The 27,188-nt window shown below is 44.4% G+C and overlaps 4 protein-coding genes and 2 long non-coding RNA genes across 17 annotated transcripts in view; 2 read left to right on the top strand and 4 right to left on the bottom strand.

Moving 5' to 3' along the window:
• Nucleotides 1-554, bottom strand: part of sipa1l1 (signal-induced proliferation-associated 1 like 1) — a 36,047-nt gene extending 35,493 nt beyond the window's left edge. For 2 of the 3 annotated variants that reach the window (XM_052052496.1, XM_052052497.1), the window contains exon 1: nucleotides 231-548. The gene's annotated coding sequence lies outside the window, so the exon portion shown is untranslated. Of the gene's footprint in view, nucleotides 1-230 lie in introns of all 3 variants that reach the window. The other variant, XM_052052494.1, reaches the window with a different exon arrangement.
• A 2,311-nt stretch (nucleotides 555-2,865) lies between these two features.
• LOC127592124 (uncharacterized) lies at nucleotides 2,866-6,039 on the bottom strand. Of its 3 annotated transcripts, XR_007960063.1 has the most exons (4): nucleotides 4,614-6,039; nucleotides 3,766-4,498; nucleotides 3,544-3,592; nucleotides 2,866-3,446 (listed from the first exon to the last, which is right to left on the bottom strand). It is a non-coding gene; the product is annotated as an uncharacterized LOC127592124 (long non-coding RNA). The 3 variants fall into 3 exon arrangements; XR_007960061.1 differs by having other exon boundaries at nucleotides 2,866-3,592; XR_007960062.1 differs by having other exon boundaries at nucleotides 2,866-4,498.
• Nucleotides 6,040-6,980: 941 nt separating this feature from the next.
• rab15 (RAB15, member RAS oncogene family) lies at nucleotides 6,981-11,989 on the bottom strand. Its single transcript, XM_052052584.1, has 7 exons — nucleotides 11,408-11,989; nucleotides 9,283-9,343; nucleotides 8,990-9,050; nucleotides 8,552-8,629; nucleotides 8,288-8,377; nucleotides 8,048-8,113; nucleotides 6,981-7,863 (listed from the first exon to the last, which is right to left on the bottom strand). The coding sequence occupies exons 1-7, from the start codon at nucleotides 11,529-11,531 to the stop codon at nucleotides 7,702-7,704; spliced, it is 642 nt and encodes a 213-aa protein (XP_051908544.1). The 5' UTR covers nucleotides 11,532-11,989; the 3' UTR covers nucleotides 6,981-7,701.
• Nucleotides 11,990-12,274: 285 nt separating this feature from the next.
• Nucleotides 12,275-19,051, top strand: fntb (farnesyltransferase, CAAX box, beta). 2 transcript variants are annotated; one of them, XR_007960058.1, is made up of 12 exons: nucleotides 12,275-12,490; nucleotides 12,673-12,737; nucleotides 14,196-14,268; nucleotides 14,362-14,453; nucleotides 16,156-16,302; nucleotides 16,380-16,463; nucleotides 16,781-16,867; nucleotides 16,932-17,061; nucleotides 17,220-17,352; nucleotides 17,414-17,521; nucleotides 17,612-17,726; nucleotides 18,311-19,051. XR_007960058.1 is itself a non-coding variant. In XM_052052566.1 (12 exons), exons 1-12 carry the CDS (start codon nucleotides 12,392-12,394, stop codon nucleotides 18,422-18,424), a joined length of 1,251 nt encoding a protein of 416 aa, XP_051908526.1. In that variant the 5' UTR covers nucleotides 12,277-12,391; the 3' UTR covers nucleotides 18,425-19,051. The 2 variants fall into 2 exon arrangements, 1 of the variants encoding a protein (XP_051908526.1); XM_052052566.1 differs by having other exon boundaries at nucleotides 12,277-12,490; nucleotides 17,414-17,525.
• max (myc associated factor X) lies at nucleotides 18,627-25,997 on the bottom strand. 7 transcript variants are annotated; one of them, XM_052052588.1, is made up of 5 exons: nucleotides 25,700-25,976; nucleotides 25,374-25,400; nucleotides 21,962-22,102; nucleotides 20,763-20,886; nucleotides 18,627-20,477 (listed from the first exon to the last, which is right to left on the bottom strand). In XM_052052588.1, exons 1-5 carry the CDS (start codon nucleotides 25,733-25,735, stop codon nucleotides 20,290-20,292), a joined length of 516 nt encoding a protein of 171 aa, XP_051908548.1. In that variant the 5' UTR covers nucleotides 25,736-25,976; the 3' UTR covers nucleotides 18,627-20,289. The 7 variants fall into 7 exon arrangements, with proteins under 7 accessions (XP_051908548.1, XP_051908551.1, XP_051908547.1 ...); XM_052052591.1 differs by having other exon boundaries at nucleotides 21,995-22,102; nucleotides 25,700-25,972; XM_052052587.1 differs by having other exon boundaries at nucleotides 20,763-20,901; nucleotides 25,700-25,939.
• LOC127592123 (uncharacterized) lies at nucleotides 22,079-22,916 on the top strand. The gene is made up of 2 exons (XR_007960060.1): nucleotides 22,079-22,236; nucleotides 22,677-22,916. It is a non-coding gene; the product is annotated as an uncharacterized LOC127592123 (long non-coding RNA).
• Nucleotides 25,998-27,188: the final 1,191 nt, after the last annotated feature.

The following is a 27,188-nucleotide window of genomic DNA, read 5'->3' as shown; positions in this document are numbered from 1 at the left end:
TCGGGGCAACTCGTCAGATGGTACATTTAAAATCACTCGGTAGAATCACATAGTAGCGTCCTTGACTCCCAGCTAAACTTTTTCCGCTCAGTTTGGTCTCGAGGAAGTGCAAACAAATTGAAGCGTGCAAGCAAATCCAAAACGAAGAGGACCGGGTTTTTTTTCCCCCTTAAGGCTGGGGGTAAAAAACCGTTTAAACGTGCTTAGAAGATGTGTCGGCGTGAACTCACCTTTTCATTCGCAGCACCTCATTGCAACCGTTTCACTTCGTTTGTGTGGTCGAAAAGGAAAACAAATTCACACTCTCGCCAGTCGATCGCTGATGTTCATCGAGGGAAAAAAAATGTATTGCACATAAGGATTTCGAGTCCAAAATAACGTCCAGTCCTTTTTTTTTCGTGTGTAAACGTTGGCTCCGTTGGCCGTGCACTGCGCCTGCCGCCTCTGGTTTGTTCAAATCAGAAGTTCATCCAAAGTTGCAGTGATTCGCTCCGCCTCTCGCCACCGATGAGGTCACCAGCCTCTCCGGCCACACGTGGACTCTCGCGAGAACAGGCGAGCGTTTCACACTTGCGTGCCGTGTAGTCTCGCGATATCGTAGAAAATAGCGAGTGTCAAGATTTCCTGCTCCGGAGACGGGCAGCATGTTGCCGTGGCAACCTAATCTCCAGAAACAGTTGGAGCCTGTAGCGACACGTTTTATTTCAATAAAGTTTTTCAACACTATCACTCAGTTTGGTGCTGCTTTTTAAATGCACTGATATGAATTGGAGACATTGAAATGCAGCTGTCGTGTAAGAGGGGTTCAGTTAGTTTATTTTCTCATCATTCCGCCTGCTGTTTGTTGTTTGTTTGTTTACGGACACTTAATACGCATTTAAAATCAAAATCCGGGAATTCATGATGACATTCTAAATTCTGATTTAATTGGCGTTGCCATTTACTTGCTACTAATGAATGTGTGTCAATTTCAACCTTCCACCTCTGCACTCATTATTCTTAAATGGCGTATTCAGGTTTACATAAGAATCTAATAAGGCCAACGGAAAGAAGAGGCCCATGATTAAAAACCCTCATCAGTTTCTGCGGCTCTGTAGGTCTCACGGCTGCTACCCACCCTTTTCTGTCATGGGGCGTTTATTTGTGTGGGTGGTTTGGATTGTTCTCCGGTGAAAAATTGCTCCCCTCTGGGATTTATTTGCTCAAATAGCCTAAATGGGTTAGCGACAGAAGGGAATTCAATACATGTTAAAGCAAGGAGGACAAAACAGGGAAACCATCAGGCAAATTAGTTGATGACAGCCCTGAAAAGGCCTGCTTCTTTCATTTAAAAAAAACATGCTAGCTAATGTGATGCTAACTGTAATGAGAATTACTAAATAAAGCAACCAAACCACCTGAGGAGGGCTCTCGGAGCATGCAAATGCCTTTCGCTACCGTCAGTCTCCAGAGTTTTCAGGCCAGGCCTAGTGGTTAGCCCGTCTGCGCCACAGTTCTGTGGATCCGGGTTCGAATCTTGCGCTTTTCTCTCCTTGCTTGCATGGATTTCTCCCACGTTTCAAAAACATGCGCGTGGGGTTTATTGAAGACTCAAACTTGACCGTGAACGACGTTAACGATGCACTTGGCCTTACGGGCAGCTTGGAAAAATAAAAAAAGCCAAAGCAAAAGTGTCATTTCCAAAGCTCAGCGGTTGACATCACTGATTGAATTTCCCCAGCGTGGCTCCAATAAATGCTCTTCTCTACACTTGGGCATCGCAGCGGTTCAACGTGAGGTTTTTCAAATGTGATGGCGTCGCCTTGGTTCGGGAGACATGTTTATTAAGCCGTCACAGACTCGGGGGGGGGGGGGCAACCACCTCTAGATGACATGACCGCAGTAACCCGGAGAGGCAAAGCGGTGGAATTCCTGTCAGTGTTGCCCTTAGAAGTGGGGCCGGGGGGGGGGACGGAAAGAATAGAGCCCATTCACCGCGCTCCACTCAAGCGGCACTCCAACACTAATGGAGATTGACATGAAGAAAGGCGACAAGTTGTTTTCACATGCGTTGCCTCTTCTCGCCGCTTTGCCGAGAGCAACGCAGACAGTGCGTGCTCTGGAAAGAGATGGAATTTGGTGCACTTGTTTTTTTGTGGAGTGGGGAGACAAGTGCGGCTCATTAGCCGTGCGTGTAATTACAATCTTGTGGCATTGTTACCGTGAGGACTGTTGCGCAGTCGGCTGATGGGCTGACGCTGGAGAAGAAACAAAAAAGTTAGTGCGTTGTTTTTTGTCTGTTTGTTTTTTTTCCCCCTTTTTGTTAAATGAAGGAAAAATAATGATTGAGCTTCATGACAAAGTGGTCATCCCAAAAAGGCCGCACATTCATAGAGAGCAAAACTCTGGGCCGGGGCTCAACGTTTAACTCAAACTGAAAGACATTTGGCAACAACAGTTTGGGGAACAAACAAAGCTCTTTCCATCATGTCGGCCACCACGGGCTGCTGTCCACCAAACGGAATGTCAGCCCTTAGAGAGCGTGTTCAAACAACAAAGCGTGTGACGGAAAAGTGGTTAGGACTGCACGACTGTCCGTGTTTTATGTTATGTGTTGTGTTTATTATTTTACTTTATGTTAACTGTTTTGTAAAGCGCTTTGTTACAGCTGCCGCTATTGTGAAAGCGCCATATAAATCAGCATGTATTGTATTGTATTGTATTGTATTGTGTTTATTAAATTCCACGCTTGCAAGTGCCTCTGGGCGGAGCCAATTAAAATATAGAGGCAAAACAACTTGTCTGTTTAGTATCTATTTTCTCTCTTTTTTTCAAGCTGGTTACAAGGAATAAAAAAAAATCACAATGCATTTAGTCATAAAACAGATTTTCTTGACAGTGTTAGCCACTCTTCAAAAATCTTGCCAGACCTCAGTATGACAAGCTGCATTTGCTTCTTTCTGGATGGGTGCCACGCATCACGGCATATGCTTATTCCGAAAAAGCGCAGCAAGGTTTTTAAGAGTGATACTTCAATCTTCTCAGAATGACATATTGTTGACATTTCCGGAAAAAGAAAAATCAGACCAATAAGTCGGGTAAATGTCAACACGTCAACACTACAATATATGAATATTTCTTTGGTTTGGGGCGCCTCTATCTCAAAATCCAGTTCACCCACGGGGCTATGGCGAGAGAACAAGCCCTGTAGAAATGGAATAAAATATTTCTTCATGGGCCAAGAGGAGCGAGTCGGGGAAACAGTCCCGTGTGGGTTTGAGCGGCATTGCGCCAAGTCCATTACAAGCCTGGGCTATGCATTACTTATGAATCCCTTTAAGACTCTTTTACTTACTTGGACCCGAATGCATATCTGGCGTTGCACATGCCACGTGAGGGCGTCAAAACATCTCAGTGGCTGTCAGAAATTTTCCGAGCTCTGTCGAGATGTACAGAGGCACCTTTTCCTTGACACGTTCGGGGAAGAGGTAGAGGCAAAGACGGAATTCAAAGTATTTCTCGTGCGCCGCATACACAGTAAAGAGCTCAAGCTATGTGACTCACTCTGGTGTGAAAGCACAGCGCCGTTGTGGGAGGATGACATCACAACCCCCTGCAGAGAGAAAAAAGGGCCTAGCAGTTGGACCAGGTTCAAGCTTGCACATATAGCCCCCCCACACACACACACACACACGTGTTATGAGATACAGTGTATAAGAACACACTCTCCCATTCCTCCTCCCCCGTTGCAGCCATCACAAGTGAGCACTTTGAACATTTTCTCACCAGAAGTAGCACATATTGTCCTGAGGAGACACCCCAGGTGTTTTGTTGTGGATTTCCAAACTCAACATGAGGCGGGGAATACAGGGGAGCGGGCAGTGGGGGTTGAGCCAGTGGTTGGCCTGGATACGGACACGCTCTGACAGGATTTAAGGGGTGGGGGGGGGTTGTGGTTGGAAAACAGGACGGGAGCATGCAACAGATGTTGAGAAGCGTCATCTGGGGGTTTTTTTTCTTTTATGACCGGTTGGTGCGATGATGTGTACTGAGCAGGTTGACCCCCCCCCCAGCACCTGCAATGACAGCTCACAGGGAGAGTCAGTCACTGTCATAGAACCCCCCCCCCCATCCCCGCGCAGCATCAGCGTACATTCTGCATTCAAGTGAAAGAACACGCTCACGCTCAGTCACTCTAATGCGATTGAGGAGAAGGCGGCGAGATTAGAGCTTGATCTCAAAGACAAGTTGCTGATGCAGTCGTTCACCATCCAAAGCAGATCGGGGGTCCTTTTTTTGTTGTTGGGCAGAGAGAAACTTATTTTCCTTTTTTTTTTCTTCCAAATTGATGAACACAAGCTTGCTTCTGAGTGCAAATCTCAAATATTCAATGAAAAAATTTGGTTCCCTCACCTCGTTGAGAAGATACACACCGATTGCACCGCTGGGTTTTCTTTGCGGTGTTCTTCATGTTGTTGTTGGATGGCAAGGGCCTGCTCCCTCCTACTCAGTCCAGTTTCTGACAAGAAGAAATCAAAGTACAGGTGGCATGGAAAGATGGACAAAAAACGGATTCGGCGGTTCTTCAGTTTTGACTTCCACCCACCCATAATCTCCAAGTGTGGTGTACGTACCGCCTATTTTCTCTCATGATACGATAAAGCTCCGGCTCTCTCTGGATGGAGGTGCTGGAAGTGCGTCCGGAACTCCGGATGGGTTTGCAGGATGTGGCAACAATTAATTAAAACTGTGAGTCAGGTATATGAGGATTAGTAGCGTGTGTTGGCCCGCCGTCGTCATCTCCTGGGAAATCGAGGCTGTGGACACTAATTACATCTCTGCATGAAAACGGCATTGCCATTTTATGCTCGTTTGACTGCGTTGTTATTTTTGCATCAGGGAAACAACAAGAGCCTTTTGTCCACCCTGGATTTTGATGACGGAATAATGACTACCGAGATGACACTGATAGCAGCAAAAATAAACACACACACACACACAAAAAAACACTATTTTGGGAAAAATGAAAACCCCGATGCACTACACAAAAAAAGAGACTTTTAAAATCAAATCATTAAAATATGCATCTGACCAGTGTAATCAATATTCTTGGCAGGAACTGGGGGTTTTATCCTCAGTTTTTGCTTCGGGACTCGGAGACTTGTGGACAAGCTCCGAATGAAATGATAATCTAGCATCTGTTAATTATTCATAGGAATTGATGCAGTCACTCACAAGTGTTCAAAAGAAACTCATTTCGTCTTGTTAGCTTGCAGTCATGACCCGGACTGAACTCTTGGAAGTCTTCAAATCCACCGCATGGAGCATCGCTGACCTGTTGTCATCTTATGTACTAAAGCTGTCAAATCAATTGCAATGGATTAGGGAGGCGCCATGTTTCCTTACAGGTGAATTGAGCTGCCGCGAATCTCAAGGGCTATTAGTGCACTCCGTGTACTCGGTTAACTCGCCACGAAGCTGCGTGGACACGCGTGGGTGATACGTGTCAGCGTGCACGTTCACAATATGCGCGCGCTCGTGCGCGTGGGGTGTCACTCAGCCTTGGTGCGAGAGAGCGAGTTGTCATATCAATGCCACATTGCATATTCATGCCGGTGCTAATGTCACCCCGGGCGCTTTAACGAGTTGACAACATGAACAACTCGGATGAGGCGAGGAACAAAAGCTTCGCAGCTTTTTTTTTCTCTCGCTCCCTTGGAGAACACAGTCCATCATCACCAGCAGTTTCAGTGAATGAGGTGAAATAGCCTCATATAGTTAAAGAAGAAATAGAACAGTGGGGCAGAAAAAGACCCTTCCTGCACCGAGGAATCACACGATGCAAAAGCAGCTCATTGCTGGAAAGATAAGATATGAATTCCCGCTTCTCTGGCGAGGGACTTTATTATGTTGCATACGCCCTCTAGTGGTCATATTAGACCACTACATGAAAAAGTGTCGATATTAATTGGCAGTGTGTTCATCAAAGTATTTTTGTTACTTCATATAGTTGGCATAAAAGTGCATAAAAACATTTTGAATGATTACTCTTTTATGTTCGTGTTTCTTTTTTCGTTTTTTGACAATTGAAAAGTACTGAATTTTAGTTTTCTCATTTTACTACGCAGTAAACTTCTTGTAACTCGAATTTTTCCAAAACCCGTTGGCTGCTAATTATATTTTCAAAGACAAGCAAAATATAAATACAGTTTAATGCGAAATGTGATTCATCACACTGTGTACTCATTTTATGCCGTTTAAGGTCTTGCAGCTCTCTATCACTTCTATTTCTTGTTGTATGAAAATGATATACTGTACAACAAAAGAGTCAAATATGCATGCGTTTGCATATTTTCTCCGATTAAAATCGGTAAGTGTGCAGAAAAAGCCAAAAATTGGGGGCAGTGGGAAGATGTACCAGGGGAGAAAAGGACACGAATATAGAGCTTAAAATTAGAGTTTATGGGCACAAAATGAAGGCTCAAATCTTTTTTTAAGTGCTGCAATGGGGGCATTTTGGAAGGTGTATCAGTAGCACTAAAGGTGCTTCAATTATGGTCAATGGGCACCAAAGTAAGGCCAAAATATGTTTAAGTGCCATAATGGGAGTCATCGGGCAGGTGTAAGTACCATTGGCCTGGGAGTGAGAAAAAGCCGTAATATCCACAACGGGAGTTATTGGGGACAATAAGGTACGCTCTTTTAAGTGCTACAACGGGAGTCAATAATAAATGAGCCAGGGGCATTAGAGTGAGGAAAAATGGACGGAAGTTTGATATGTAGACTGTGATGCTTTTACTTCACGAAAAAACTAGAGCTTTGAGTATCATAAGGAAACACCCTTGAACACAGTTTAGAACAAGCTGCGGGTATTTACTCATAAGCATGTGACAAAGTCTCTTCAAGAATAAGATGCTGCATTCTGCTTATACAATGTCATGTAGTTCCACAAATACTAGTCAAGGTTGAAAGAAGGAAGAATTTTTTTTGGGGGTGGGGGGGGGGGACAACACCATTCAACATCACCCACACGCACACACATACTGTCATTTCAAGTCCACGAGTAACGTTTAAGAATACGAAAAGGGTGCACACAAAAGTGAACGCTCATTCTGTCTCCGAGAGGCATCTCTGGTTGAATCCTATTGGAATTTATAGCCAGCTGATGTTTTAACTTCACTGAAGTTGCAATTAAATTAAATCGGTCTGCAAAAAAACTGTTCACTTGTCTCGGGAATGAAGGGAGATTTTTCAAAGATGTTGGCTCCCTAAAAACACCATTGCTGGCGTCGATCTACGCACAGACCTTCTGGAAATGCGTTGAATTTGTTTGCATGCCAATTCTGTTTTGGAGAAACTGCGCTGCCCGATTTCGAAGGAGAGTCATGAAACCATCAGCGTTAGAGATCACAGATCACTCCATAAATTGGAAATATGGACCATTTGAGCATGTATCGAATACATATTGAAACGTCCTTTGAGCAATGCTTGCATACTTCTAGGCCAAGCGTGGCACTAGTAGTGGGAAAAACTAAAATGTGACTAGTAACACATTCAACTTGTGCACCCGAGCTGATTTTACGAGCGAGGACAAAGAGCGCACTACGACACGGACCTGAAGTTGGATCTCAAGGGTGTCCACGAAATGCTCAATCAGCTGGCTTTTCATTTGACAATTTCCAGCGTCGTCCCCTCACACCCGTCACACGTCAGCTCTATCTTTTAACACCAGCAGCCTTTGCCCTGGTCGGCGGACCCGCCGTCACACAATCCCTCCTCTTCCTCCAGAGCAGCCAGGTTCAGCTCATCGTTCAGAGACATCCGAAGAAGATCCAGGTCCTTCTTGTTGGCCGCCAGCACCTGCTCGGCTAGCCGTGTAAAAGTCTTGATGGAACACATAACATGAGGAGAGAGAGAGAGAGAGAGAGAGAGAGTCATTTTTGCTCGAGTTTGGAACCAAAGTTACACACCACGGACCTTGAAAAATACCAACGGTGTTCGTAGCAATGCAGGAAATGAGCAGCAGTCAGAGTGCGATGCGGGTTTGGTGGTTGGAAAACGTTCTCACCTCTGTTATGTTACGGTTGGTGAAGGCACTAGTCTCAAAAAAATCCATTCCATAAGCTTGGGCCAGCTGGAGGATGTAAACCCAAAAAGAAAACGTAAGGTTTTGGATGCACATTTGTTGGGAAACATGCGGCGCTCGCAAAAAGTGACCGAGATTCAGCTTTCGGGAGGAAATTCTGAATCAACCAAACTGAATTAGTGTTGTGAAAGCAAGTCAAACAGCAAAGCAAGACACACGCACCTTAACACCTTGCTCTGTGGCCACCTGCCTCTTGTCCACCTCGTCCGACTTGTTCCCGACCAGGATCTTTTGTACCTTTTCTGGCGCGTACTAGTAATGCGGCGCATGAGAAAATGAAGAGCACAACTCAAGAGAGAGGCAACAGATCGCTACTGTAGATCGTGGACAGGCTGCCAAGCAATCGAGCCAGAAATGAACTACGACACCATCGCCGGCTTCATTAAAAACGATAACGTCAAATGGAATGCGCCGGCTGCCACTCACCTCGTCCACATCGCTTGCCCACTTCATGATGTGCTGAAAAGAGCGCTCGCTCGTGATATCGTAGACCAAGAAAATTCCCTGAGGACAGATCGGAGAGATTTTAATTACCAAGACACCAGGGAGTGCGCAGCATTATAAATTGCGTATCACTGGCCGGAGGAGGCATGAAAAGGAACACGATCTTCCCATTTCATTATCAGCATTCCAGTAAAGAGAAAATTCAATTCGAGACGATTGGGCATTCTGTGCAGCCTGCGGGTGCAATTCCATCGTGGCAGTTTTTGTTAGCAAGATGAACATCAAAACTCAGCGAGACCAAGGCAGACTAACAACCACTCTGGAACTGGAGCTTTCTGAATGCCATTAAAACAAGACATCATAAAGACTGGAGAAATTCTTTTCGCTCCATGTAGGGACTGACACCCGCACAATTACTACCTGCGCTCGCCGGTAGTACTGCTTAGTGATGGTCTGGTAGCGTTCCTGGCCTGCAGTGTCCCTGCGAAGACAAACACACGCATCAGGACATTAAATATTACCATTACGTTGAAAGTGAAAAGGAGGAAAGCATGCACATCTTGAAGCGGGGTGGCCGTGGCCACCATAGACTATCACGTAGCTCCGCCCCTGCTCCTTTTCACTGCACAGTGAAATAAGAATCCTGTACCATGTACAATAGACCATAAGGAGATTTTCAAAGTGTTATGGTGCGATAACACGTGAATGCTTACCATATCTGGATTCGCACTTTGATTCCGTCAATGAGCAGCGTCTTCATTTTGAAGTCGATCCCTGCAGGAGACAATTGGTGACGTGTGAAGAAACAAAGTTACGTCGGACATTAACACTCGTGCATCGATCGATATGTCACAGAAGTGCGTGCTGGAGCTGATCCCAGCTGATATTGGACAATAACCGGAATCCACGATTTCAACACGCACAAATCGGTTGAGCTTATGATTGTGATAGTTTTGGCAAAATAGAAATAAATAGCATTAAAAATGTTTACTGTGCCAGAATGAAGAAAAAGAAAATCGATGGTCCACGTATGGTTTGTTTGGTGCATGGATGTTTTTTCTTTCTTTTTCCGGAGTCAACTTTAGCAGAGCACCCCACAGAAAGTTTCCTAGTTATTAAACGTAAACCCTTCTCAACTCTTTCTTGCTTTTCTTTTACCGCATGAGCGCCTCCACCGACTCATGCCACAGAAGTCAATAAAAAGCAAAACCACACCACTTCTACAGACCACAGTATTCCCCGAGAAGTCAATTAACCGCTTATCTTGGTTAAACGGACTCACACTGAAGTGACCCAGCGTCCCACTGCGCAGAAAGAGCGTCCTGGGTTCAATCGATTTTCATTTTCATGCCATTTCCAAGTTCATAGTTAGTTGCACTTGTGTAAATAAATGTACCGCGGGGAGAAGTCAACAGTGAACATTGAATATGCTCCAGTTGAGTGACAGAGCAACAGTTCACGGACACGACAGCATCGTGAGCATGATACCGTGCAGAGAGCACAATACAACAGGATTATTCTTGAATTTATAACTCCCAAAATGTGACATTCCTTAAAACAAAGTCTGTAATGACGGCTCATCCTCTTTCAGAGCCATGCTCCTGAGGCTTTAAAAAAAAATGCATCTTTCACACGCCATTGGAACAATGGGGAGCAGAACAATACGGCAGACTGCATTTTATGGAACATGGCGGAGTTTGAGAATCAGCAGAGGGAAGGCCTTTTGAATAAACGAAGGGGAACAAATCCCAAAGTGACTTGACAAATGAACTGAGTGTGCTGCAGCATTCAGAACAGACGAGGTGGCGACATTTCTCCGGGTGTTTGAGGACGTGGCTGTGGATGGGGAGATGAATGGATGGATGGACAGATGCGTCCACCCGCCCCAAGAGAAGAGAAAGGCCAGATCAATATGTTAAAATACTTTTTACACTAATACACATTTAAAACGACAAACTCACTTGCATTCATCCATTTACATTTTTTTTAAAACATTATCAATGTAATTGATGGAGAGAAAAAAATGCACAGTATGCTTTGGCGACTGTGGCCAGTGGGCACGCTGCAAGTTTCATTGGGTGGGTCGAATGATGAATTGCCACAAAACTTGAGCAAATTGGACAAAACAACGTTACATTTGGCCATTTAATTTTTCTGTGATCAAAATACACAAACACACGTAATATATTTGTTTTTCAACCCTGATGAACCAGTACTTGTGGGTGCACAGTTGAACATTCTACACTACTTGTATTTTTTTTTTTGGCTGACTTTCTCACACTTTACTTGTATCTCACTTTCAGTCTGCTCACTTTTTTTTGCTTTTTGTAACTCTTTGACCTGTCTGGAAACCACGGTCTCCCATGTCCAGCGGTTTTCTCTCTGTGGGCCTCTCAACCTGCTTCTGGCACTGCACAGAACGTCATTGGAGAAATAGGATCTAAGAGCCAGTCTATTAAAAACATAAAATTTAAATAATTGAGCAAAATAGGCTACTGTTGCAGGTTTACTTGGGTTTATATTGTGATAAGGTAAACTAATGTTAGCTACATTCAGGTTGAATGTGCCCCCCGGACAAAACCCTTGCCCCAGCCAATGGTCCAGAACCAGGTTCAAATCATGGCTGTGGCCATCCATGGACCAGTCGTGCAGTTCAATTTTGGTGAACACAACAACTAGAATGGGAAAACACATTTATTTGCAGTGTAATCATAGCTCTGTGTTACATAGAAAAGAACAATAATAATAAGCTGCCAATTTGATCTGGTTGGGACAATTCCCACTAGATTGAGACCTCTATTGCATCATATTTAAAATACACTGAATAATAGTACTTACCTATAGTTGAAATGTGAGACGGGTGAAATTCATTGTCAGTGAATCTGCATAGCAAACACGTTTTTCCAACCCCAGAGTCTCCAAGAAGCAGGAGTCGGAAGAGCACATCGTACTGCTTAGCCATGGTGTTGAATTAAAAGAAAGGGTTGAGGTCAATAAAAGCTGCCAGTCGGCTAACTCAACGACGAATGGCTCCCTCCCCACTCGCGAGCCATGTCTGCTTCAAGTGCCAACGTCAAAATGCGTTTGTTGTCGGCTGCAAGACAAAACAAGGATGCTCCAGCTTCACCCCCCACCAGCACGCTGAGGCAGCCTCCTGCCTCCAGTGGGTGCGGTGAATCGCTGTCAAGCTAAAAAAAAAAAGAAAAGAAAGAAAGCTTACTTCCGGTTAATGCCTTTGATTATTCCTAATAGATTTGCTTATGGAACATGGGTCTCCGTTGAAAAATAAATACATATAATATGAACTGGATGGCATTAAACATAAGTTATTTTTTTTTAAAGAAACAGGTCTTGCTTTGATTCCCAGCTTCGCTGTCTAAACCTTTACTTCAAAGGCCAACCATTCGTTTTCTGGTTCTTGCATCAATACGATACTCTACCTGCAACCAATTTAAAAACACGTTCAATTATTGTGTTTCTCAGACGCCTGCGCCGCATTACATATTGTAAACCACAAAAAAATGCATCAATTTTCAACACCGCTTCTCCTGTTGAGGGTCGTGCGAGGATGCAGGAGTCCACCACAAAAATTTGAATAATATTTTTTCAACGATGACATGCATTCATTTGCGCGTGTATACGAGTAACTCTGAGCAAAGCAGGCTTGTGTTTTGACACATTGGCGACCCCGTACTCGCAAATACAGTATCATCATTTCCGCTCACTGCAGGCTCAACAGGAAGTGAGCTACCAGAGTGAAAGTGAGTGGAAACTAGTCAAAATAAAGGCCAACGACACCGTCTCGAGTTTTTGTTTATCAGGATGGACGGGGTACAGACTCCTTTGCGGTGTTTTCGGGAGTGTCATTCCGCTGAAATGTTCGCGGACGACGGGTTGGGAACCGTTACTTCACGGGAGCAGGTAAAGAGTGGTTCACCCTCCGGGATAATGGAGATGGCTAAATCTGCCTCATGACGGCCGTCATTTTTATTTGCGTTTCCTGTGAATATATGCGCTGCATTTAAAAGTAATTATATCGTGTTATTTAATGATCGATTATAATACGTGGTGAAGTGTGAATTTTCGGTTTCTTCTTGCACCAGAAAAGGGTGGAACGTAGCATTGAAGAAGTCATCAACGTTTACAAGCAAATCCACAGCATACCACAGTAAGTACCTAGTGTGTTTCATCACACGTCTACACTAGAATGTTCAACTTAAAAAGGGAAGAACACATTCTTCTTCCACGACAAGTTTCCTGTCACATTTTTGAAAATGAAAGAGCGTCACTTATTCGTAAAGTGAGCCTTGGCATGGTATGGCGTATTGGCGGCACCCACCGGTCAACTTGAGTCATTGCAATGTGAGATATTTGAGCGTTCAATACGTTGAGAAATGTATTGATGGTGAAAAATAAACCGCATTCCTTTTGTCTCGGAAAAGCCATCATATTTAATACTAGCAATAACTCAAGAACATAACATTCAATTGCATAGGAGTAATTTCGGTAGGTCAGTCGATATTTTCAATTTGTAATATGCCTTTATTAAATGGAAACTTTGGAGACACTTCAGGCAGCAAAAAGTGAAGCATGAATAATATATTGACCAAAAAAAACTATCTTGGTATCCCGGAAGCATCTCTTACTGTGTTGCCATGGCAACCGATAAGTCTCCCTCAGGGGAGGATGTGACACATGCACCAAGAGAATATTTTTCCAGATCTGAAGTCCAATTAGTAACATCGTAACTGTTTTTATTATACAAGACAGTAAAGCACATTTTAATTATTGTAGATTGATTACAGATTGTCTACATAATATTGCTCACCTAATTTGTCAGTTTAGCTGATGTCACAAATATAAATAATTTAATTCAACGTTAGGTTTTATTGTGTGTTTTTTTCCATCGCTGCTGTTTTTAATATAACCGTGTTGTTTCCCATGCCTATTTGCACTTAATGGCGTAATGACTAATTCAGGGCTTATGCCTTTACTGTATTATGACTCATTAGCAGGGGCGCTGTCACCATCTGTGATTTTTATTTTTTTTCATGACGTGTCAATCAGCCCACATGTTCTCCTGCTATTAAATGGTCACTTCTCAGTAGGCTGACTCATCATTTCTATGACAACTGTATCAAACTGCCACGGCAGACAGAAAAGAAAGCCTTTTCTTTGCCTTGTTTCAGCAGGTCATCCAGTCATAGGATTTTTTGGGTAGGCTATAATAAATATGACACTATAAAATTAATGATACCCAATATTTATTTGTAGTTAACAATTCAGCCAGCCACTCCAGATCCCCAACTCCCATGTCACTCACCAGACACGGCCCCACCTTCTACAGCCACACAAACTTAACATATGTTAGTCTGTAATATGAGGATGGCGACCCCAGCTAAACAACAATAATACGTGCACCTAGTGGACATTTTGTGGGTTCAATTAATCACTATCAATACATTTATATACACAATAATAAGAAATAACATTTCAATAACAGCCTTTCCTCATTTTGTTTTGTCTCATTTCCTACCCAATGGAATGTACTGTGAACCCGAAAGGGCCAAATTGCACGGCATGGGTTTTGGAAACAGCTTTGAATCTGTACCCGCTTGCTCCACAGGCCAACCTTGTTGCGGGAACAACACTACCAGTATCTCAAAAAGGGCTTGCGGCATTTGTCAGACTCTTACGAGGTACATTTTTTGGTGATTACTGAAATTTCTCATCCATCGAGTAATTAATGTATAACTGATGTCTATATCTGGGGTGTGCGTGTGTGTGTGGAGTGTCTGGATGCAAGCAGACCGTGGCTTTGCTTCTGGATTCTTCACAGTCTGGAGTTACTCGATGAGCCTGTTCCTGCTGCTGTGGCCTCAGAGTGAGTCGCGCACGCGCGCTCATGTTCATGCTGTTGTTCAACAAACACTCCACCAACAGCACTCTTAATATAGCCACACTACTGTGCTGAGGGAGTCTCTTGTTCCCTACTTCTAATAATTACTGCTGTAACCTTTCTAATTCTTTTGTGGTGTACATTTTCATTGCTACACTAATGATACTGGGAGAAGGGGGATCATTTGACGTAATGACTAATTCATCAATACATATTTTTTTATAACATGCCCGTGACATGATTTGTCAAAAAGCCCCAAGGGTGGAGAATTATATAATTTACGCACTCTTTCATTTTGTGTGAGTGCATTTTCACTCATGCAGGCAGCGCTTCATACACTTCACTGTGCGTATGTGACACATGGACACATCACCAAATACCTCGACCGCCTCAACAACTTCACCCACAATCAACGAACGGTGTGTCGATTATCAGAAGGCTCTTTATCCAAATCTCAATGCAGCTCTGCTTACCTTTGACTTGACATGATAGCAGTGGGGTGCGGATATACACGATTGTGCCTCTGCCTAATAGTGTTTCAGACAGCATTGTGCAGTGGCTGGACTCGATACTTCTCTTGAAAGTGGCACTGGATCTTCGCTAAGCCTCGGTGATCAAGTCATGGGCGGAGAAATCTGGTGTGGGGGCAATATAAGACATTTGTTACATAACAGTAAGGTGAAAAGACAAAATGTAAAAAACATTGTGGTTAAATTTCACACTTGATCTGGTTTTCCATCCATCCATCCATTTTCTGAACTGCATTATCCTCACATGGGTCACGGGGGGTTCTGGAGTTTATCCCAACTGTCTTCGGGCAGTAGGCGGGGGACACCCTGAACCAGTTGTCAGCCAATCGCAGAGCACACAGAGACGAACAAACATCCACGCTCACACTCACACCTAGGGATACTTTAGTGTGTTCAATCAGCCTGTCATGCATGTTTTTGGAATGTGGGAGGAATCCGGAGAACCCAACGCACTAAATACTGGACCGCCCCTGGTACGGTTTTGTCAGGTACAAATATTTGTATGAAAACTTGAAGTCACAATTCAGATGGTGCAAAAACGGGTTCTGTTTAGTGACTTGGAAGTCTTCAGCTTGCTGGCAGTGGAAAGTAACCCACTGCCAAGCACCCCCTTGTTTTTTTCCCTCCCTCTCTGCTTGTGTTCAGGTCAGAGCCTGAGAGGATGGTAAAGCTCAGTTTTCCTTCCAGATCAGTTGGCCGGCAGCGTCTTTGCGGGTTGTGTGATTGCTCGCCATGGCACCGGGGTGTAATATGTTCAGAACCGAGTGAAGTTTGCCATTTTGGGCGTATGTAAGGGGAAACTTTCTGCATTGGGGCTTACGGTAATTAATTTTACCCATCCATTAAAGTAATTGTTTACTACTACGGATTTGCTGATGTTTTGTGTCTACTTACATGATCGGAGGGGTTCGTAAGACTGACCAATTGTGTACCTACCGACCCCATGTTTGAATTTGCAAAACCAGGTAGAATTTTTGTGAGCCACCCAGATTATCTCATCTGGCAAGCGATAGCCAGACTATGCAAAAACCTTGTCATGTCACATCCAAAGCTAAGCAGAGCTGCAGTGTTGTTGGATGTACATTGCTGCATCATAAGGGTGAGCCTTGAGTTTCCATTTCTGGGGGGGAAAATTATAATACTTACTTCCCCTACAGTGTGTGTCAGTTCCTGGCTAGATGTCAGAGTCCAACAGGGGGTTTCGCTGGCGGACCCTCACAGCACGCTCACCTAGCACCCACCTACGCCGCCGTCAACGCCCTCTGCATCATCGGCACAGAGGAAGCTTACAACGTCATTGATAGGCAAGCGATCGTTGTCCTTTTTGAACACATGGAAACATTTTACCATGATCTGGCGTGATGTTTCTCCTCTCTTCCAGGGAGAAGTTGTTAGATTTCCTCTGGTCAGTCAAGCAGCCAGATGGCTCTTTTGTGATGCACGTGGGAGGGGAGGTGGACGTCAGGTGAGACGAGAACCTGTTCTCAAATTTTGAAGAGTCCACCATGAATCCGCAGAGAGCCTTGCTGCAAATAGCAAAAGTAATTGATGCCTACATGGGGCTTGTAGTAGCTCCTGCAAACAAAACAGGCCGCCTTAAAGGCAGAAAATAACCTTCAATAACTGAAACCGACCATACACTGCCACAAGGGGGCGTTAAACATATACTTCATTGTTTTGGCCTGTCAAAAATCAACATTACTAGAAGTTATGCCCTGAAAAATGTTGCAAATATGAGGCACTTAACTGTATACAACATACTGTTTGTTTGTGCGTTCACAGGAGTGTGTATTGCGCAGCCTCCGTAGCATCGCTAACCAACATCATCACGCCCAAACTCTTCGAAGACACCACTAACTGGGTCCTGAGGTAAGGGAACCGGCTGCCATTTCGTTGTATTAATTTCCGACCAGGCTCATTGGCGGTTTTGCAGCTGTCAGAACTGGGAAGGCGGCCTCAGCGGGGTGCCGGGTCTGGAGGCCCATGGCGGATATACCTTCTGTGGCACCGCCGCTCTGGTCATCCTGGGAAAAGAACACATGCTGGATCTCAAAGCCTTACTGGTGAGAAACCTGACACCAAGATATTGCAGGAAGCCTGGAGGGGAGACGTTCCTCATTTGTCTGAGCTCGATGGCCATTCCGAATATTGAGCAGGGGAGCAAAAACCCTGAAAATACTTTGGCTCTCTTTCTCTCATCGTGTGTCGGTGTGGTCTGCAGAGGTGGGTTGTCAACAGACAGATGCGTTTCGAAGGGGGATTCCAAGGCCGCTGCAACAAACTGGTTGATGGCTGCTACTCGTACTGGCAGGCCGGACTTTTGCCACTCATCCATCGGGCCTTCTTCAAAGAAGGTTAACAGCACTGCGCATCTGCTCGTTGCGGGACCGAGTTTGACTCACGGGTTTTGCGCAGGGGAGTCGGCGCTGAGTCGACACAGGTGGATGTTCGAGCAGGAAGCCTTGCAGGAGTACATCCTCCTCTGCTGCCAGAACCCAACCGGGGGGCTACTAGATAAGCCTGGCAAGTCAGTATGACATAAACAAACACATCACATGAGCACAAGATCATCACGCGCAAAGGCTCTGACCCGTCGTTCTTGTCACCGTTCAGATCCAGAGACTTTTACCACACGTGCTACTGCCTGAGCGGTCTTTCCATAGCACAGCATTTTGGGAACACGGACAGCTATCACGAAAGTGTCCTCGGCAAGGAGCAGAACAGATTGGTGAGGCTGCGGCCGAGGGTCCGAGAGGGTGGGGAATGGATAGCGACTGACAACTGAACATTGGCATACAGACAAAACATGCAAATCGCATCCACTCTGTATTCAGCCACAATAACGCTTAACATGAGTACTTGTGCGTGGGGAAAAACAAGTCATTTCCATAAAACACATTTGCAAACGTTTTTTTGTCCATTCATACAGAAAATGCCATCTTACTACAATCTGCTGTTTCCACTTTGTCAATCTATAAAATTACTTAAAAGTGATATGTGTATCAAATATAAACTCCATGTAATAATTGATAGCAACATTGGCTTTCCAGCGTCTTCACTGAAAAGTTTGAATACCACCAGTTTGGACATTTTTTCATTTCCCGTTTCATTACTGGCATCGTCGGCTGGCGACACTGAAAACATGCATGAGACACACGAGTGTGATGATTCAACTGTGTGGCAAATGTCTTTGTGGTGGTGTTACAACAGGGTACCTGTTGATGCCTTCCTGCAATTTCCGAAAGCACCCCAACTGACGGTTTTATCTGCGGCCATGTGGAAAAACACGTGCATTTTTGTTCTCTTTTCTAGGCTCCAACTCATCCCGTCTACAACATCTGCCCAGAGAAGGTGGCTCAGGCCCTGCAGTACTTTCACCGGCTGCCCGTCCCGGTGAAAAACTCCTCGGCTGACCATCAGTCCTAGTTTATAGTCCCTCGGTGGTGAGGAAAACCAAGACTGGAAGCAGCAAAAATGATTTTTTTTTTTGCTCTCGATACCTTTTTGTCACCATCCTGAAATGAAAATGTTTCAGTATGTCTGCAGGGTTCATAATAAATCTTTGTATTACACCAAACTCTCTCTGATTCCCTGAACATCTCCCCACAACTAAATAATCCAAAGAGCGTTAAAGGATAAAATAGTTTATTTTATAGTCTCGTATTAAAGGTAGGCCTCAACTTGCAAGACAATTGTTGGCAGTATGTACAACATACTTGTAATTTCCATGGAATGGAATCAGACAAAGACCCGGTACACTAATCATATTCTGAATGGAAAGAAAATGGAAATGATGTACAGACACATTCTTCCCAGACACTCAAAAAAGCCTTTTTTTTTTTGTTTGTTTTAAATTTTCTTGGGGAAGGTTTCAGCAACACGGATTTTGGAACTTTGTAAAGCACAACACATCAACAAGGGAGTGGGGCTTCATTGGCTTCCTGGGACTGCAAACGACAGGAGCTACTTTGGAACATTTCGGTTGAAGTGATATCTTCCGTGACCTGTGAGATGACTACAAAATGCGTAACATACATTTGAGCTTGAAAACATCCAATTATCACTAGTCTTTTTTTTTTGTATGTCTATCAAACAAGCTGCCTAATGTATTCAGCCACCTAAATTCATCCACTACTTCAAGCTAAAGGACAAAATACAATACAAGTTTAGGAATATCCAAATTATTTCAAAACATCAATTTCAACTTTTTTTTTTGTTTCCTTCTTAAATCTCATGAACAAATGTGTTGCAGCAGAAAACATCTGCAATCCGGTGGGCCTGAGGTGGGTGTCACTAAACATTTCCCCTTGGAGGGTCTTCACATTCTTAAGTGGAAAAAGCAAATGTACAATACGTGTTGGTGGTAGTTCAAAAAGATAAACTTGTTTCAAACAATTGTTTTGGTGTGTGTCTACGTTCAAAGTGAACAAAATACAGTAGACCCCCGCATATTCACAATTCAGCGTTCACAAATTCATCTTGTGGGGTACATATCCATTGCTTGAGGTGTGGGGGGGGACGCCTATTTCATGACTTAATGCGTTTTTCTCTCCGACACATATTTGTTGTCCTGAAGTGTCTATTTTGACAGTAATGACTCAATGGTCAGCCATAACCGCAGCTAAAAACAAAACAAAAAAAACGACTTCATTAGCAGTCTACAAAGCAAAGCCACGCAGGCCGCCCTGGGGGCGACGACATCATTGATGTAACGCCTGGTGCTAATATTTAAGGTAGATTATTTATATAGGAATTATGATAACCTACGGCGCGTCAATTATTTGCAGTCCGGCTTGGTCCTTTATCGATACAATTTGCAACCAATAGCGGGGGCCACTGTATACGTACTGCGGCAATGCTTAGAAGTATGTCTGGTGTATACCCGCAGCTCCTCTACACAAACGCAGGGCAGGGGAACATGAAAAAGTTCTTAAGTAGCCAAGCTGCCTCTTTTTTTTTGGGGGGGGGGGGGGTTGAATTGCTGCATGAATAAAATATTAATTGTGGGGCCGGGACGTTGAAGAGCTCCCATCCCGCTGGCCTCCCCCCTCCTTGTTCTCGGAGACGATTGTGGTGGCGGTTGTGAGGACTTTTGAGGAAGGGTCATGAGTCTCCAGTGCGAGCCCACCCAGAAGGGGGAGGGCAGGGTAGGGCGCAAGGACAGTGGGTGTGCGGTGGGCGTCGGGTGGAAAGGTCAAAAAGCCTCGAGCGCGTTTCAAGGCTTCCTCTCGCCTTTCCCGTGAGGCCGCGACTCCGGCCTTTCACCTGCTTTTCGGAGCGCCGGGCGCTTTCTAGCTGGCCTCCGCGCGCAGCTTCTTGCGGTTGGGAGGCTCCTCGGGTTCAGACTCGGAGCTGGAGTCGGAGCCGCCGTCGAACGCCGACACGGTGCTGCCTTTCGGGTTCGTGTAGAGGCTGCTGTCGGACGAGGAGTAGTTGGCCTGGAGCTGCGCCGAGCCCTTCACCTTCTCCAAAGCACGCACTGCCACAACATGGAGGAAACACCAAGCGGGAACATTTTTAACTCATGCCTTCCGTCTTCATTTTGTCACATTCAGGTGATTCATTGAGGAAAGTGGTTCGCAACTGTTGCTGGAGGGATATCAATGTGCTTCACTGCCTTTGAGCAAAGGGAAGCGCCTCACTGCCGTGACTTCTCCGGGGTATGAAGAGAACCTGCCGTTGGCAATCAGTCCCCCCCACACTACATCCTGTTGACTTCCCGGGAAAGGTGACGACCAGGAGGACATAAAGACGGAGCATTTACCTTGCTGCTCCAGCAGCGCGTTCTGCCTCTTCAAGTCGTCGATGTCTTGCTGGTGCGTGTGATTTTTTCGTCTCATGTACTGGATGTACTCTGTGGCTTTGTCTAAGATTTGAGCTCGAGACGCCTGTTTGGTAGACTGCTGTTAGTGACACATGCAAAAGAGAAGTGACATGTGTGCAGAGCAAAAGCACATTTCTCAAAACATACAAAACAAGAATACATGATTGCATTGTTTAAAAGGGGAAGTCAAGTCAAAACATTGCGATAAGATGTTAATATTGCGTTTGTGGAAAATCTCAATTTTGGTAGAAAAAAAAATCCACCCGTTTTTCCACCTCAGTGGGTTGCCGTTTTGCTTTGTCGAGCCACTTGCTGTGTGCGGCGATGTGCCTCGGGCAACGGATCACAACCATCACAGCTCATCTGTTTTTCTGGGTTTGGCCATGTGACGTTCGCTATATTTTGATTTGACTCCGCTTTAATGAGCACACGGGGACAAGACAACAGATCTGTTATGAACCTCTCCAACTCTTATTCTAAGATGACATGCGCCAGGAACTCTCGCAAAGTGGCCTATTTCTAACACCCACTTAAGGCTGGAGTTCAACTCAAGTTTCTTCTCAAGTGACCCATTCCCAATATTACTGTTGTTACATTCCCAAAACACCTGAACAAAGGCTTCCTGTGCAATAACTACAAAGTAAAAATGAGCTCACTTGTATACATAGTCAAGAGTATATTCCGTTGGCCAGGGCGGTTAAGTGTCACTGAGCGGCAGTGCATTCATTCTCGTTTCTAAATGGATGCCTCAAAAGTGCCACGTTTAGACTATATTCAGTCTGTTTCCTTTTGATTTAAACCGTTTTAGTTCATCGCAAACTAATATCCTGACAGGGATGGGCTGGTTTTACCCTGATCCCCAGCACAATATTCCGCAGCAAATGCGACTCCCACTCCACTACCCCGCCCCGAGCCACCCCCCCCCCACCTAGCTGGTTTCTAGGGGAGGGGTGCTCGAGGAACGTTCTCCACGTCGCGAATGTCAAAACAGGAAAAGAATAGCGACATTTCCTCGTAATAACTTCCTGACGCAGTCAAACATGCACCTTCCACCATCTGCTCTCTCCACTCACGCACGCCTCCCGTAATTTCTATGACACTGAACAAACATAATGAAGAAAAAAATAGATGTCGCTTACGCTGTTTTGGTGCGCACCAGTACTGTTACCAACCTTTTCTCCCTGCAAGGCAGGCACAGAGTCCCGGAGGCTGTGAAAGCTGTCTTTGATGTGGTCCCTACGCTTGCGCTCCAGCGCATTGTGGTGTGCCCGTTTGTCTGCCTGCAATGAGAAAGTCACAAGGCCTTCAGCCCGGCGGCGCAGTGGCGTGGGGAGAGGACAGCAGCACACAAACCCGCCCGCTGTCTACTGCCACTCCGCGCTAACAACGGAGACTTGACTACAAATGGCAAAAGGTTAGCACGCCTCCATCCATTTGTCTATTATCAATAACCTCGAACTCAACTTATCAAACGTGGCCACTGCTGAATGATTCTATGACAAGAGCCAAGGAGCCGAGCAGAAATTAAACGGCTTTAGTGGTAGTTTGCACTTCACAATTTAAATGAAATGTGCACGGATGGGTGGGTAAGGTTAATCAAAATCATTCAATTAAATACCTGATGGATGCCCTAAATGTCCTAATAATTATGATGGGAAACCATTATATGTGCTTGTGCCACGAAACTATTAAAGTCACCGCTACAGTGTTGTGCCGTGGCACATTCGTCACCATGACAAACAGGTGTCCGATTACAGCACCACCATTATCAGTCTGTCATAAAAACAGAGGGGTGTTGGGAACGAGCCTTTTCGCTGTCTACTATCGCGATGATATTTTCGCTATGTCTTGCAGCCCCAGTGGCAAATGCTGAAAATGACTGACGCCGGAGTGTGGAAGAAAGCCAGAATCGCTGGAGAAAACCCACACAAGCGTGGGGAGAATATACAAATTCCACAAGAGGGCTGGCGCCACGATCCAAACTAAAAACTTCAAAATGATCTGAGGCAGACATGTGGACTACTTGGTTACATTTATTTGACCAATAAATCACAATGACAAAACGCATGCATATGCAGAGTTGTTTTCCATAAATGTGTCAAATTTGGAGCTGCTCCAAATTAGGACAAAGGTAGAGAACCGACTGTATTAAAAAAAATCCCACAAATAATTCATTGCAATCTCTTGGTTATTTGCCTCCGTAATGCTTGTCAAACGGGCAAAATCGCGAAGCTTAGAGTGCATTAGGACGATACTCTGTGTGTGTGTGTGTCTCGATTCCCCCTCACCCTTGTGTTGTGCAGTTAGCTATAACGTCATTCATTTGATCCTGCCAGCCCCGCGGTGGGATGTCGACTGGCTGTAATCACAGGTTGCAACACGGGAAAACATCCCGCTGCAGCCCTTCCTGACGTGAAGGCTTTCCCCTCCTTAGATGCACACATACAGTGCCCTCCATAAGTATTGGCACCCCTGGTTGAGATGTGTTTTTTAGCTTCCAATTATTTTATTTTTTTTCTAAATAATATGGGACCTTAATGGAAAAAAAGAGAAAAATCCAACCTTCAATACAAGTGCATTTATTCAGTGGGGAAAAAATCCCACATAAAGAAATAATTATTTGACATCAAATAATGTGTGTCACAATTATTAGCACCCCTGGTGTTAATATTTTGTACAACCCCCTTTTGCCAACAAAACAGCACCTAATCTTCTCCTATAATGTTTCACAAGATGGGAAAAGACAGAAAGAGGGATCTTCAGCCATTCCTCTTTGCAGAATCTCTCTAAATCATCCAGAGACCTGGGTCCACTCCTCTGTACTCTCCTCTTCAGCTCACCCCACAGGTTCTCAATGGGGTTGAGGTCAGGGGACTGAGATGGCCATGGGAGGAGCTTGATTTTGTGTCTGGTGAACCATTTCTGTGTAGATTTGGCCATATGTTTAGGGTCATTGTCTTGCTGAAAGACCCAGTGACGACCCAGCTTCAGCTTTCGGGCAGAGGGCAACAGATTTTGATTTAAAATGTCCTGGTATTTCAAAGCATTCATGATGCCATGCACCCTAACAAGGTTCCCAGGGCCTTTGGAAGCGAAACAGCCCCACAGCATCACTGACCCACCCCCATACTTCACAGTGGGTATGAGGTGCTTTTCAGCATGCGCATCTTTCGTGGTACGCCAGACCCACTTAGAGTGTTTGTTGCCAAAAAGCTCAATCTTGGTCTCATCTGACCAAAGCACACGGTCCCAGTTGAAGCCCCAATACCGCTTGGCGAACTCCAGACGCTTGCGTTTATGATTGTGAGTGAGGAAAGGTTTTCTCCGTGCATGCCTCCCAAACAGCTTGTTGGCGTGTAGACAGCGCCTGATGGTTGATTTGGAGACTTTGTGACCCCAGGATGCTACCATTTGTTGTAATTCTGTAACAGTGAGCTTTGGAGATCTTTTGATTTCTCTTACCATCCTCCTCACTGTGCGTGGTGGCAAAATAAACTTGGCTCCTCGTCCAGGCTTGTTTACCACTGTTCCAGTTGTTTTGAACTTCTTAATTATTCCTCTCACAGTGGATATGGGCAGCTGCAGTTGAGTGGCAATCTTCTTGTAGCCTCTGCCTGACCTGTGAAGGTCGACGCACATCTGCCTCACTTGTATGCTGTGTTCCTTTGTCTTTCCCATGTTTAAGAGTGGATAAGAGAAATGGCCTCGGTGTCACGTCATATTTATACCCCAGGGAGACAGGAAGTGATGAATTACTAATTAAATGTTCCTACATACTCTGGTAAACTTTGTAAACTACTGTAGAAATGACAGAAATGCTTCAATTATATTTATTTCCTGGGAATTGTTAAGGGTGCCAATAATTGTGGAACAGGTGATTTGATGTCAAATAATTATTTCTTTATGTGGGATTTTTTCCCCACTGAATAAATGCACTTGTATTGAAGGTTGGATTTTTCTCTTTTTTTCCATTAAGGTCCCATATTATTTAGAAAAAAAATAAAATAATTGGAAGCTAAAAAACACATCTCAACCAGGGGTGCCAATAATTATGGAGGGCACTGTACATGCAACTCTTCAAGCGTCACACTCCGCCATGGATGCAGCAGAATGTCAAACATGATCCCTCCGTTGAGCTGACCTAGATGTGCAAAAGCGGAGTCCCCGACCGTGCTAAGGAAAAGCACCATGATCTGCACTCGGTGTATTTACTGGAGAAAATAATATCAAAGAAACGATGACAAAAGCCTGTGCAGCTCGCTAAAGCTTTTGGTCTAAATATAGCCGTCGTGTTACCGTGTTCCCGCAAAATAGAGGATACCCTGCCTGTAATGCATAGGGTAGAACCATGCAAATAATTGTCCACAAACGTTACATATATGGCATATCTCGCTCGATCACAGGAGCCGTTGCTTTCACATTTGATTCTGAAGTCCACCCATACTCAATCAACGCCTGAATATTAAATGTCCAGTTATATTTAAAAAATAAAATGTGCAGTGTAGTGATAATAATTCATGGGGAAATTGTTTCCACCACGGCATTACGCACCACATTGTGATATCTCGGTGAGTCTTCCTGCAAAAAAAAAAAAAAAAAAACTGAACAAAAAGTACAATTGTAGGCAGAATGATGAAGAATCGAAACCGTTTCACCGACGCTGCTTGTGTGCAATAAATATAGGAATTACAATGGATCTGAGCATAGAAACCTAGTATAGTTTTTTTAATGCCAAGTATATGTACTTATCAGAGAAACACAGCGACCCAGCTTATCGGGTAGCTAACGCTAACAGAGCAGCTAACTTCGGCTCAAAAAGAAACGCCACAAAAGCGAAATACAACCACTAATAGGTGTAGAAACGTCGTCATACTCACGTCACTGTCGACTTCGATATCATCGTTATCACTCATTCTTCGATAAAATTGTCAAGTTTAAAGGGACGCGTGGCTAAAAAAACAACATGAATCGGTTAGGCAGCCCTGCGGCGCTCCTACAGCCAGACTGCTAGTAGTAGCTACTCACTCACTCACGTTCTGTTTGGACAGAATCGAGGTGGACCATCTCCACGTGACTACACTCCACACGCCATGCTACCGCCCGATTACGCATGCGCAAAATCGAAGTGTATTCTGGGAAATGTAGTCTTTTGTCGATGGCAGATTTCATTAAGGTCCTGAAGTCAGTTTTTTTTTTTTTACTCATAGCAATAAAACTCACAGTAATTGTTACACTCAAAAGTTTCATATTCGTCTCAGTATACCAATTGTCTATCGGTCAATATTTACTCATTGTTCCTTCATAGAACTACATTTCCCTTTAAAACGTATGGCGTACACAACACGTCATAACATCCCGTTTGGCTGGTAGCTTTATGGTAAATGTAGTGTTTTGTTGTAGTTTAATGTCACGGGGCAAAACAGGTCCGACGGGGAGACACGTGGACTCCCACAACAATCTTGCAATGCAAAACAGTGAGATCGTGACATCTTGCTTTTATTTTCACGTTTGTAAATCTAGAACCAGCATGTGTTGTTTTTTTCAAATGTTTTTCTAAACTGCATTTTATTTGTTTGCATTCGGTCGCGTTATGTAACAGTAAAATAGAAATTATTACATGATAGTTATTAGTATTTTCTTATACTTGATCTGAAAAAAATATTGCATTTGCTTCACATATGACTGACCTGGAAATAAAACAAAATCAGTCACTGATGCCAGTGGTTGGTTCGCCTGACTTGCATGCAGACAGCAAGGTTTCAATTTCCTCCAAGTGACGTGTGAATATGAGTGTGTCTGCCTCTAAATCTGCATTCTGATTAACTGGTGACCAAACTCTGGCATTGTCTGCCTTTTGCCCCAAAGTCAGAAGGAATAAACTCCAGTTTCCTATGAGCCTGAGCTGGAAATGGATGGATGGGAAATAAAATAACCTGCAAAAAACTGAGGCATGACTGTGTTTCTAAGGGATGATAAACACCGTTTTGGTGGCAAGACAAATTGTAAATAATCTGCTCAGGTCTTACCTTTTTAACAAAATTGCACCATAGATATGGAATTTACATTGTGGATTAGTTTGCACATCCATCTTAGTAAATGTAGAAACTAAATAAATAATGAAAGCCTTCTTACTTCCCCAGCAGGCCACGAGGCCACAGCAGCTGTGAGTGACACCCTGCTCTCCATCAGTGACTGAAGAAAAGCTTCGACTCATTTTGTACTCGTATCATTTCTGTATGTTAACCTCACATACTGCACACTGATCTACTACATTTACGTCCCGCAGCAGCATAGGCAAATAAGGTCACTCATCATCCTATTGACTGTAAAGGTTCACAACATGATGGTGCCATCCTTCTGCTGCAG

The sequence above is a fragment of the Hippocampus zosterae genome, chromosome 19 (assembly GCF_025434085.1).
Source record: "Hippocampus zosterae strain Florida chromosome 19, ASM2543408v3, whole genome shotgun sequence".
Classification (NCBI taxonomy): domain Eukaryota; kingdom Metazoa; phylum Chordata; class Actinopteri; order Syngnathiformes; family Syngnathidae; genus Hippocampus; species Hippocampus zosterae.
This window is presented reverse-complemented; position numbering and strand designations above follow the sequence as displayed.

Excerpts from the sequence above, each read along its gene's own strand:
- rab15 (XM_052052584.1), bottom strand. The coding sequence starts at position 11,531 with ATGGCTAAGCAGTACGATGTGCTCTTCCGACTCCTGCTTCTTGGAGAC. Across the intron at positions 9,344-11,407 it reads GTCTCACATTTCAACTATAG|GGATCGACTTCAAAATGAAG; the intron begins GTAAGTACTATT and ends TGTCTCCTGCAG. Across the intron at positions 8,378-8,551 it reads GGGCAAGCGATGTGGACGAG|TACGCGCCAGAAAAGGTACA; the intron begins GTGAGTGGCAGC and ends CCGCATTACTAG.
- fntb (XM_052052566.1), top strand. The coding sequence starts at position 12,392 with ATGGACGGGGTACAGACTCCTTTGCGGTGTTTTCGGGAGTGTCATTCC. Across the intron at positions 14,454-16,155 it reads CCTGCTGCTGTGGCCTCAGA|TGTGTGTCAGTTCCTGGCTA; the intron begins GTGAGTCGCGCA and ends CTTCCCCTACAG. Across the intron at positions 17,727-18,310 it reads GCAAGGAGCAGAACAGATTG|GCTCCAACTCATCCCGTCTA; the intron begins GTGAGGCTGCGG and ends TCTCTTTTCTAG.
- max (XM_052052587.1), bottom strand. The coding sequence starts at position 25,735 with ATGAGTGATAACGATGATATCGAAGTCGACAGTGAC. Across the intron at positions 22,103-25,373 it reads CACCGAGATATCACAATGTG|GCAGACAAACGGGCACACCA; the intron begins GTGCGTAATGCC and ends TTCTCATTGCAG. Across the intron at positions 20,478-20,762 it reads CGCGCTGCTGGAGCAGCAAG|TGCGTGCTTTGGAGAAGGTG; the intron begins GTAAATGCTCCG and ends ATGTTGTGGCAG.